Source organism: Lontra canadensis, unplaced genomic scaffold (assembly GCF_010015895.1).
Source record: "Lontra canadensis isolate GAN:19392208 unplaced genomic scaffold, GSC_riverotter_1.0 scaffold38, whole genome shotgun sequence".
NCBI lineage: Eukaryota > Metazoa > Chordata > Mammalia > Carnivora > Mustelidae > Lontra > Lontra canadensis.
This window is the reverse complement of record NW_022631032.1, coordinates 16318390-16330582: the sequence shown is the minus strand read 5'-3', so window position 1 is coordinate 16330582 and position 12193 is coordinate 16318390. Positions and strand designations below refer to the sequence as shown.

At 47.3% G+C, this 12193-nt stretch overlaps 1 protein-coding gene across 1 annotated transcript; it reads left to right on the top strand.

The window, feature by feature from the left end:
- Window positions 1-8957: 8957 nt before the first annotated feature.
- Window positions 8958-11732, top strand: NUDT16 (nudix hydrolase 16). The gene is made up of 3 exons (XM_032869704.1): window positions 8958-9248; window positions 9362-9631; window positions 10421-11732. The coding sequence occupies exons 1-3, from the start codon at window positions 9111-9113 to the stop codon at window positions 10598-10600; spliced, it is 588 nt and encodes a 195-aa protein (XP_032725595.1). The 5' UTR covers window positions 8958-9110; the 3' UTR covers window positions 10601-11732.
- The last annotated feature ends 461 nt before the right edge of the window (window positions 11733-12193 follow it).

The following is a 12193-nucleotide window of genomic DNA, read 5'->3' as shown; positions in this document are numbered from 1 at the left end:
AATACATTTGTTAGGAATATCAAAGTCATTGGCATCTATGCAGAATTGAAATATTCACTCCAAGAAGAGTATTTTTGAAGTAGACTTGTAAGGTTAGATTGGGAGACAATCTTCAAACAGCTAGAAATTTTTTTCTCTTGAAAATATGGTGGCTGTTTCTTTGAAAGATTGAACTTTTGGTTCCAATTCACCCCTCTCTGGACCCCTGAGTGTTCTCTTATATTCAGTAGCCTTCCCGCCGCCACGGGGGAAGTAGATTTCCTACCCCTTTGACTTTGAGTTGGGCCACAGAACTAGTTTGGACTGAGTGATCATGCAGGAGCAGGAACATCCTCATTGGTGCACTAGATTTTGTGGTCTTGCGTCTCTGCTTTCACCTGCTAGCCTGCCCATCATAGGGGGAGGATGAAAGATGGGGAGCAGAACGGCACCAGCCAACCTGCAGAGTCATCCCAGCCAACGAGGACTAGAGCAGAACCGCTCCAGGCGATCCGCAGACTCTACAGCCAGAAGCAAATGTTCATTGCCGTAGGCTCCTCAGGTTCTGTGTTTATTATGCTGCGTTATTATGGCAGTAAACTAACCAATATACCCGACATCACTCTCTATTCCTTCTGTTAACACTTTTATTATCAAGTCGTTGGGCTTCCTTCTTTTTGGCATTGATTTTTATAAATTTGGGGGAAAGTTTACTTCTAATGAAATGATTTAGTGGTTTCTCAGGAAAAAAATGAGGATCCTTCCCCCCGCCCCACCAAAATGGTGGACCTTGAACTCCATCCTTCCTGGCTCTCAGAACGTTTCCAGACAGTGTGGTGCAGGACCTTGGAGCCTACCAGGACCACTTCATCTGCAGATAGGGTCCAGCTCTTCCTGGGATTTTACTTCTATGTGTATTGCATTCCTATCACCTACCAGGCCTCTAGGCACACAATTATGAATGATAAGCATTCGACAGGCAAGAGAAACAGCCAAAATGTCTGTTAACAGATGAATGGGTCAAGGAGATGTGACATATGTATGTATATACACAACAGAATATTATTCAGCCTTAGAAAGGAAGGAATCTTACCATTTTCTTTTTTTTTTTAATATTTTATTTATTTATTTGACAGGCAGAGATCACAAGTAGGCAGAGAGGCAGGCAGAGAGAGAGGAAGGGAAGCAGGCTCCCTGCTGAGCAGAGAGCCCGACTCGGGGCTCCATCCCAGGGTCCTGGGATCATGATCTGAGCCGAAGGCAGAGGCTTTAACCCACTGAGCCACCCAGGCGCCCCTGAATCTTACCATTTTCTACAGCATGGGTGAACCTGGAGGATGTTATCCTAAGTGAAATAAGCCAGACACGGAAAGTCACATGCTGCAGGATCTCACTTTTCTGAGGAATGTAAAAATGTCAAGATCATAAAGGTGGCGTTTGCCAGGGCTGGGGTTGGGTTGTCAGATGTTGGTCAAAGGTTAGGATGTTCTAGTTAATACAGGACAAATAAGTTCTGGAGATCTAATGTACAGCACGGTGACTCTAGTTAGAAGTAACAATGTATTACTGTACAGTTGAACTCTGCTAAGGATGTAGATCTTTTATTTTTAAGATTTTATTTATTTATTTATTTATTTATTTGACAGAGATCACAAGTAGGCAGAGAGGCAGGCAGAGGGGGAGGGGAAGCAGGCTCCCCGCTGAACAGAGAGCCCGATGCAGGGCTCAATCCCAGGACCCTGGGATCATAACCTGAGCGGAAGGCAGAGGCTTTAATCCACTGAGCCATCCAGGCACCCCAAGGATGTTGATCTTAAGTGCTCTTACCGCAGACACAAAAATGAAAATGGTCATGATGTGAGGTGACAGATGTGTTAATTAGGTTGATTGTGGTAGTCATTTCACAATATATGAGTATATCAAAACATCACCTTGTGTACCTTAAATATATGTAGTTTTTGTTGACTATACCTCAGTCAAGCTGGGAGAAGTTTCATCAGGCAAATACAAGGGAGGAAAAGATCTTGCAGGCCTGAAGAACAAAAATATGGAGGACACAGCATGTGGGTTCTGGGGTGTTTGAAAGCTGTTTGGGATGGTGGTACATGAAATGTGAGGACCATCACGTCAGGTTTGAGAGGAAGGTGTAGTGGGCAGCCTCCTCGATGGCCCCCAGTGATCCTCCCCTCTGGAATTCTGGTCTTGTGCAGTTACTTCTCCCATTGTGTCATGGTGGCCTGTGTGACCAATAAAATATTGTAGAAATAGGGCTGACTACCATGACTAGGTCATAAGACATGGATTCCATCTTGCTTTCTCTTGGATTGCTTGTTCTGGAAGAAACCAGCCACCATGTCTCCAGGACACTCACACAACTTTAGGGAGAGGTCTATTTGGCATAAAATTGAGGCTTCCGCCAACATGAAGCACCAAGTTGAGTCACCTGGGAAACAAATTCCCCAGCTCTAGTCAAGTCTTCATTTGACTGCAGCCTTTGCTGACATCTTGACTAAAACATCATGAGAAACCCTGCGCCAGGACCATCCAGCTAAGCCATTGCTTAATTCCTGACCCATGGATGCTGAAACAGTAAGTGTCCCCTGTGGTGTTAAGTCATTACATTTCATGGTATGATTCAGTAGTAGATCACTCACACAGAAGGCAAGGCTCAGATCTGAGCTGTTGGGTTCATCTGCTGTGCGGGGCAGCCCCTGAAGAGGTGTGAACACGCCATGGCTTTTGGCTCTGAGACTACATGGAGGGCCGGTTAGAACAGGGTGAGGCTGGAGGCAGACAGTTAAGTGTGATCTGGGTGAGAAAAGATGACATCAGGGCCCTGTGGAGACAACACAAGGGCACCAGGAGAATGGAGGGCTGACCTGGGTGGGAGGGGCGGAGGACTCCTAGGTTTGTGGCATGGGTGATTGGGCCCTTCACAGAGCTGGGGATACAGGAGATGTGGGGAGGGCAGAGGAGGGGAGAAACGCTGGGTCCATTCCTGGGTGTGTTGGGTTCTCGGTGCTCATGGGTACTCAGGGGAGGAGGTCTAGGCACAAAGCTGCAGGTGTCTGTGAAATTCTTACACTCAGTGAATGCATGTAATGAGCTCCAGACCGCATGGCAGTGGGTATTTTCGGTGCTGGACCTGCGAACAACGAAGAGTAGGGCTACCTTTTGCAGAATGCCACTTCCTTTGAGGCTGCTGGATTTGATTTCAGATAAGTGAGTGCCCCCGAAATAATAATCACGGAGTCTACCCCTTTTGGATGAAACTCAACTGGCCCAGCCTGAAGCTCTCTGCTGGCGGCATCACCTCCCTGCCCCTCCAACCCCAGCTGTGTATTCTTCAACACTCAGAGGTTCTCAACCTTGGCTCTGCGAAACACCTGGAAAATTTTATGAGGATTAAGTGGAATCATTTAAAATTTCCTGGTAGATGGTCGATGTTGGTCGCAGTCTTCTTTCTGCCTAAAAAGTGAGATTAGACGCTTCTCTTTTTCTCCCTCTCCCGGACCCAAAGGGATCCTGTCTGTAAAAGGGTTTTGTGAAATGCAAAACTTTATTCAAATGTAAATGATAACCTTTAACTTCAGGAGAAGTCAGAGATCTTGGTATTTTTAACTTTTTACTATGGAAAACATCAAACTGTATAAAAGTAAAGAGAATAATATAATAAGCCCTTGTTATGGAACATCACTCAGCTTCAGAAATAATCAATTCACAGCCAATCCTCTTTTATTTCTATTCTCACCCACTGCCACCTCACTGCATTATTTTTATCATAAATTTATAAATACTTCAGTATGTATCTCTAAAAGAGAATCTTTTTTTAAAGCTGTAATACTATTTTCACACTTGTAACTGTACCAGTAATTCCTATCTACCAAATAGCAGGTCAGTATTCACATTTCCCATCTTACTTTTTGTTTCTTCAAATTAGGATCCCAGGAAAGCCCAACTGCTTCAACTGATAGATCTCCTCGATCTCTTGTTATGTACAGATTCTGCTTCTCTTTTTTCCCCTTGTAATCCATTTATTGAGGAAACCAGGTCATTGGACTTGTAGAGTTTCTTTGAGTCTAGGTTTTACTGGTGGCATCTCCTCATTTAAAAAAATAAACTTTATACTTTTTAAAGAGATTTATTCATTAGAGAGCGAGACTGCAGGGGAGGGGCAGAAGGAAAGTATCTCAAAGAGACTTCTTTCTCCGTGTGGAGCCTGGAAATACAGGACTCTGAGATCATGACCTGAGCCAAAATCAAGAGTTGGATGCTCAACCCTCTGAACCACCCAGGCACCCCTAAATTTTATTTTTTGTAGCAGTTTTAGATTTACGGAAAAAGTTGTGAATATAGTACAGAGTTCCCATATAGTCTACCCAGTTTTCCTATTATTAATATATTAGCATGGTACATTTGTTATAATAATGGACCAATATCAATACATTATTATTAATCAAAGTCTATACTTCAGTCTCATTTCCTTAGCTTTTAGCTAATGTCTTTTTTCTGATCCACGATCCTATCCAGGATACCACATTATTACATTCAGTCTTCAGGAATCCTAAAGGTCCCCTTTGTTGTGACAGTTTCTCAGACTCTCCTCATTTTCATCGACCTTAACAGTTTTGAGGTGTGCTGCTCAGGTGTTTTATAGAATGTCCCTCCTATGGGGTTTAATGCTTTCTTCACAATTAGATCAGGGTTATGTCATTTTGGGAGGAAGAGAGCTGACATTAAGAACCATATCCATCACATGGTATCAGTACATACCATCAACATGACTTATCACTGTTGATACTGACCTTGAGTCACCTGGCTAAAGCAATGTTTGTCAGGTTTCTCCTCAAAGTTACAAATCGTTCCCACCGCCCCCTCCCCTTTCCATAGTGTCCTCACTAGAAGGAAGTCATTATTCACAGCCCACACTTAAGGAGTGATCAGTTGTGCTCCATCTCCTGGAGGACAGAGTATCTATATAAATTATTTCAAATTCTTCCGCGGGAGATATCCTTTCCCACTCATTTTTTACTTATGCATTACTTTTTTCAGTAAGCTCTACACCCAACTTAGGGCTTAAACCCATTACCCTGAGATCAAGGGTCAAATGCTCTACTGGCTGAGCTAGCCAAGTGCCCCTACTTATGCATTAGCTACATCAGAATGGACCCACAGATCCTTACTTTATACTTTGGATTATAATCCAATACTTCTTTATTTTACTGCTCCAATTGTTTCGGCTTTGGCCACTGTGAGCTCTTTCAGTTAACTCGTGGGTCCCCATCCCTTTGACATATTCCTATCAATATGGATTTTTTTTCCTTTTCATAAAAAAAAATAGATCTCTCACATCACAAGATGCTCTAGGTTTATCATGTATTCCTCAGGTGAATTTCTTGTCCCAGTGCTTGAATCAGCCATTTCTCCAAGGGGTCCTGGTTCCTTTATTAGAAAATGGTATTGGAAATCAAGCTCTGGGCACTGGGTATGCCTTTTGCCGCTGTGTTACCCCTGCTTCGAGACCCCCCCCCAGCTGACAGAGTGAGGAAATTTGTGCATACGAACCTTTGTATATGCACATATCTATAACTATTTCTGTATATAACCATCTGTATCTAAGTTAAGCTCAACACAATTTCATACTGATGTCTCCAGCTCTAATCCACTACCACGTGGATCATTTTAGCTTCTTCCTGATATTTAAAAAAGTTTTTTTTATATCTTATAAAATTGTAGTTAGATCCAGATTCAAATTCAGTTTTTTGGCAAGATTATTTCATACTAGGTGGTGTGTTTTTCCGTTATGAAGTGTAAAAGTATCTGATTTTCTTTTGGTGACATTAATCGTCATTGATGATCATGCCCTATGATCTATTACTTAAAGTTTAAAAAATAGTAAAATTATGATTGGCTCTATCTTTTTTCTTTGATTAACTATAATACCCTATATAAGTTTCTTCTTATTAACTATTTGGGACCCCTGAGGTACAGCTCATTAAAAAAAAAAGACAGGATAAATACTTCATCCTTTTCCTCCTCCTCCTTCTCCTCCTCATTATTATTTTAAGATTCAAATAGTGTTTATTGAATCAATAGACTAATGATCTCGGAGGCTCCCAAAATTTCTCAGTTTTCTGTAATTTAGGGTGCCAGTACATTTTTCATGGCCTCCTTAAGCCAAAAGAAATGGCTATCAATTATTGAATAGTTAGGTCCAAACATCTTAAGTGTTTATGTCCTGACAACATGGCACCTGTTTGTCACCACCTGACATTTCAAACCCTCATTTCCTGTTCCACACTGATTTTTATCCCATACTTGCTTTTCATCACAACTGCTAAAAACCCAGCTTCACGAAGATACAACGTCATCAGAAAGGATGTAGCCATCTAATGTTGAATCTACTCATTAAATCGAAGCAAGTAGTGTTTTTGATGTCTAAGAGAGACTATTATATTTTAAATTTCAGAATTTTTGTTTTTATTTTTATTTATTTTTAATTTTAAAATTTTTTAAGATTTTATTTATTTATTTGACAGATAGATCACAAGTAGGCAGAGAGGCAGGCAGAGAGAGGAAGGGAAGCAGGCTCCCTGCTGAGCAGAGAGTCCAATGTGGGGCTTGATCCGAGGACTCTGGGATGATGACCTGAGCCGAAGGCAGAGGCTTTAACCCACTGAGCCACCCAGGCGCCCCTTATTTTTAATTTTTAAAAAGATTTCATTTATTTGACAGAGAAAGAGAACACAAGCAGGGGGAGCTATAGAGGGAAAGGGAGAAGCAGGCTCCCTGCTGAGCAAGGAGCCTGATGCAGGGCTCAATCCCAGGATCCTGGGACCATGACCCGAGCTGAAGGCAGACACTTAACCAACTGAGCCACCCAGACGCCCCTTCTGTTTTTTTTTTTTTTTTCATTTTTAGTATTGAAGTATAGTTGACATAAGATGTTGTGTTAGTTTTAGGTGTACAACAGTGATTTGACAAGTCTGTACATCACTCAGTGCTCACTATGGTAAGTGTGGTCACCATCTGTCATCCTCCAACATTATTACACTATCATTGCCTCTATTCCCTATGCTGTACTTTTCACCTTCATGACTTATTTTATAATCGGAGGTTTGTGCCTCTTAATCCCTGTCACCCGTTTCACCCATTCTCCCACTCCTTCCTCCTCATTATTTTTCAGATGAATTCATTCTTCAGCATCTTCTGAGGTTACCACTGAGTTATTTTTGGTTTTGAGTACCATTATGAACTTGGAGTAGCTCTCAAGAGACACAGCATTGCTCAGTGATCTACCTCCAGCCTTTACTTCTGGATACTCTGCCTCAGGAAGGTGGAAGGCTGGGCTCCCCCTCAAGAGGCAGAAAGCAGTGCAGAGTCAGAGAGCAGTTTGGAAATGGATGGCAAGACTGGGGAGGGGGGAGAATCTTTGGAGAGTTCCATGTTCATTCATACTGAAAGAGCTCTGGTTTCCAAAGTCATTAATCCTTATATAGCTGTTGCCGTGGTTTCACAGAGTTTTCCACATTGCCTTAGAAATAGCTGAATCCATCTTTAAAAGCCTCCTCCTGGAACCAGGAAAGAAAAACAGCCTGAAGCTCTGGGAAGAGCATGTCTCTCCCATGTAGGAGAGAAAGCAGGTCACCTTTGGAATGTTAGGGGTAAGTGTTAGGGCACTGATTGCTTATTAGTTACCTGAAACAAAGTTAAAAACCACCACCAGAGATTCTGATCCAGTTGGTCTGGGGTGGACCGTGCAATAGGCAGTCTTTGTGAGTTTTCTGCAAGTGTTCAACGGGGGCCATTTCCAAGCCCCCCAGAACTCTAACAAGCCAATGAATTTGTGCCATATTTACAGTGTCATCATTTTGATCCAGCTGCCTGATGTTGGCTGCATTCCAGGTCTTTAATATAAGACACATCACTCGGCCCCTACCCTCCGCTTCAAGGATGGTTACAATAAATTTGTGCTGGGCACTGCTCCAAGCACCTTAAACATTTCACTACCTCTGTATCATCTTCACTTAAGAGATGAGCGCTGGGGATCTGAGAGAGTTAAATGACTCGCTAAGGTCACAAGCCTGTGTCTGGACGGGTTCGTGGGCTCTTTCCTATCACATGCTATCTCTTACAGGTTAGGACTTTAAGCGCAGGCCCTCTTAAGGAGCGGCACCCTCCCCTCCTTTGTGTAATAAATAGTGGCTCTTGGTGTAGGGGCTGTCTGCAGGGGACCTAGACTGGGGTGAGGGATTCCGAATGCCTGTTCCTCAGCATCCGGCACTAGTAGCCTCCACCTTCCGTCACAGCTCCGGCGTCTGGTGTGTATGAGCAAGGTCCGGAAGGCCTTAGGCACTTCTAATCCTCTAATCCTCCCCGCGAGCACAGCTCACACCCACAGCTTTCCACACTTACCGTCCCCCTGAAAATCGCATCAGTCCTATCCTATGCTACCTGTCCTATTCTCTGCCTATCGCCACCCCCAATTTCTCTCTAGAAAACACTTATTGACCACCCCTGTCCTATGATCCCCCCATCTCAAAAAAATGCCGCCATGCACCCTGGCCATAAACTCTGACCTCACCCTAGCACAACTCTCCCCCGACATTCAACCAGCCACTGGGTCCCCCGCCCCCAACTCCGCCCCGCAGGGCAGCTGTTTCACCTATAGCTCCTTTCCATCGCCACTGCCCAAGGACAGGCCAGGTCTCCGAAGCCAGCTCGGCCTCAGTGCTTCCTAGCCCCGGCTCCAGCCCCGGGCTCCGTGTGCCACCGGAACCAAACCAGCTGAGGCTCCCTGATGCTCCCGCGCTGCCTCCACCCGCAGGCCTCAGCCCCAGGGAAAGCCTGCCCGGGAAGCCGGCGCCGCCAACCACCGGCTGCCGGAGCCCCTAAGGCCGGGCACTGTGACGGAAGCTTGACTTCCCTGCCTCGCTCGGCGCCCGGATCGCGGGCCACGCCGCCTTCGCCCCGCCCCGCCCGGGGCCCAACCCGGACGAGGCTTTCAGTTTCCCCGAGTCCCGCGGCCGTCGCTGGCTCCCCGGGCCTGCAAGCCCCGCCTCGATTGGCTGGCGCCGGGTCCGCCTAGCCCCTTGGGCCCTCGGGCCTGCGGCGGGGACAGGCGTGGGGCCATGGCCGGGATCCGCAAGCTGGAGCTGGAGGAGGCCCTGATGCTGGGGTCTGGCTGGCGCCACGCGTGCCACGCGCTGTTATACGCGCCAGACCCGGGGATGCTTTTCGGTCGCATCCCTCTCCGTTACGCGGTCCTGGTGAGAAGGGGCGCCCGGCCCCTACCCCCGACCCTACCCCTACCCCGCCCCCCTCCTCCTCCCCCTGGGACGCCAGCCGGGCGCCCGGGCGACCCCGCTGTCCCCTCCCGCAGATGCAGATGCGCTTTGATGGGCGCCTCGGCTTCCCCGGCGGCTTCGTCAACAGGCAGGACGGCGGTCTGGAGGCCGGGCTGAACCGCGAGCTGACCGAGGAGCTGGGCGAGGCCGTGGCGGGCTTCCGCGTGGAGCGCGCCGACTACCGCAGCTCGCACGCGGGGCCCGGGGCGCGCATCGTGGCCCACTTCTACGCCAAGCGCCTGACGCTCCAGCAGCTGGTCGCTGTGGAGATGGGCGCCCCTCGCGCCAAGGACCACGGGCTGGAGGTGGGGCCCGGCCGAGAACCCCACCCCCATGGCCTCCCTGCCCACCCCCCCCCCCACAGCCGATCCCCCACTTTCCTAAGGTAGTTAGGATCTTGGGCTTCTTTCATCTGGTTGACAAGCCACAGCCAATGTAGTCCGTCCCCGCTCCCCCCTCCTCCGCCCCTCCGTTAACTGGCCTCTGCAATTGTTTTTCTAGAATATACCTAACCAAATCTCTCTCCCCCCTCAAGCGTTGCATTCCAGCACCCCCCCAACTTCAAGCGTTGCATTCCAGGCCCCTGATTTTCTTGGGTAGAAGATGTGACCTGATAGGTTGTGGGGAACCTTTGTTGTTAAGCTAGGAGAGTCGGGGAGTCGATTGTTAATGGAGATGGTTTTCAAACTTTGACAGGTATCAGAATCAGCTGGGAACCTTACTACTGACCTCACTTCCAGAATTTCTGGTTCAGTGGGGGAAGGAAGGAGGGAAGGACCTGAGAATCTGCATTTTTTCAAAAGTTTCTAAATGGTGCTGATATGGCTGGTCTGGAATATTTTTGAGAACTACTGGTGAAGGGCCAAACATACATCCTGGAGGCAGAGGCACTGTAGGTTTAGTGATGTAGGAGAGATTAGTATTTATGAAGCTGGATGGCATGGTCATTTGTCTGCAGAGAGCTGGGCCCACTAGGTATAAGAAATAAGTCCTCAGGCCTCGTTCTGCTGAACTAATAAGGGATGCGACCTGATCTGGAAAGATGGGTCTAGGATGAGCTACTTATCTCGTCACCTGTCTCCTTCCTTTCACAGGTGCTAGGCCTGGTGCGAGTGCCCCTGTATACCCTACGGGATGGTGTGGGAGGCCTGCCTGCCTTCCTGGAGAACACCTTCATTGGAGCTGCAAAGGAGCAGCTGCTGGAAGCCCTCCAGGATTTAGAACTGGTGGAACCTGGTTCTCTTACAGCCCGGAAGATCTCCCTACCTCGCTAGAGGCAGCCCTCTGTGGACCCACGGAACCTGAGATGAGGATCTTGGTACAAAGGATGGAAGGAGGGAATGGGGGAGGTTTTCTCTTCCAGGCCTGGGCCTGATAGATGATAACAGATTAAAAGAAGTATGTGCAGTATGTTTGAGCAGAGGGCCCCCCCGGCAACTCTCAGCATCCAGAGCAAAAATCTGCAGCTCATCCTGGGGCCCTGGCAAATTCCCAGAGCTGGCCTCTTCTCTGTCCGTTTGCACACACACAGCATAGCAGTCCCCGGACCTGTGAATATACAGTCTGTGCCCACATACAAGCTGACGTCTCCCCACAACCCCCATGTTCAGTTTAACTGGAAAGTGGCATGTGTGGGGTCTAGCTTGTCATCAGAGCCATCTCCTTGATGGGGAGGAGCCTCTGATCCAGGGGAGTATCTCTGTCCACACTCGTACATGGCTATTCTCAGGGGTCTAGCCCAGCATATGTTTGCTGCAGAGGGGAGAGAAGCAGAGGACCTTTTCTCCCTGAAAATCGTCACATCCTTGCTTGGGTGTTGGCAAAAGAAATATACTCCTGAAAGGTGGCAGAGGGTCCTAACCAGCTTCCTGCCCTCTTCTGAAATTGAGCAGAAGGCTGAGAAAAATGGCCTGGTCTCCTTGGACTTGAACTTCTGAGTCCTGGTGCATCTCCTCCAAAGCTGTCATTTAGGACTCCTTAGACTGGGGACCTCAGAAGGGAAGAGACCCAGCCCTGGTCTAGCCCTGTCCTGACCAAAAGACCCTGCCATTAAAGAATGGCTTATAGCTGAGCCTCAGAGCCCTTCGGGTTTTTGGACAAATTATCTGTCTGAGGTATTGGAGATCTGGGGATGAGAGAGCCATGGGTCTTGCTCTCCATGGGGTTAAAGAGCTAAATGGCAAATATCTCAGGCTTCGTGGGCCACGTGGTCTTTGTAGCATCTGCTCAGCTCTTTAGTTTCAGAAGCAGCAATGAACAACAGATAATGGGCATGGCTGTGTTCCAGTAAAACTTACTTTATGCAAGGAGGTGGCCAGCCACCTGTAATCAATTTAATTATGATGCCTATGTACATGTTTCGTTTATGTCATGTTAAGAAGGAAATAAAAGATTGACACAGGTCTCGCCTTGAAAGGTTTTACTTTTTGCTAAGGTGGTCTAGAAGGGCCGGCCCTCTCTGAAGAGCAGGTACACTGAAAAATAAGGATGAAGTACCAGGTAGGAGGGTGGGAAGAATATTCTGGGTATTCCAGGAGTAGCATGTGTCAAGGTTCTGAGGAGAAATCTTGGCAGATTATCCCACATCAAGGAGAGGGGAATTAAACTCCATTTCTCGATTGGGGTGGCAGAGGGATAAACAGAGAATATGTAGTCATCTTTAATTTTCCAGAGCATGGTCTAGAAATGGAAGAAGGCCAGTGTGATTAGGCTCTAGGAGGCAAGGGAAGAGGACGCTGGAGAGGTGGGCAGGAGCCAGATGGCATCTCATAAGGCATGGCCAGGGGCTGATGGTGTGTGCAGTGCAGACTGGAAGGGGATAGGAGAGGGACTGGGAGATGAGGGAGGCTGCCACCTGGGAGATGGTG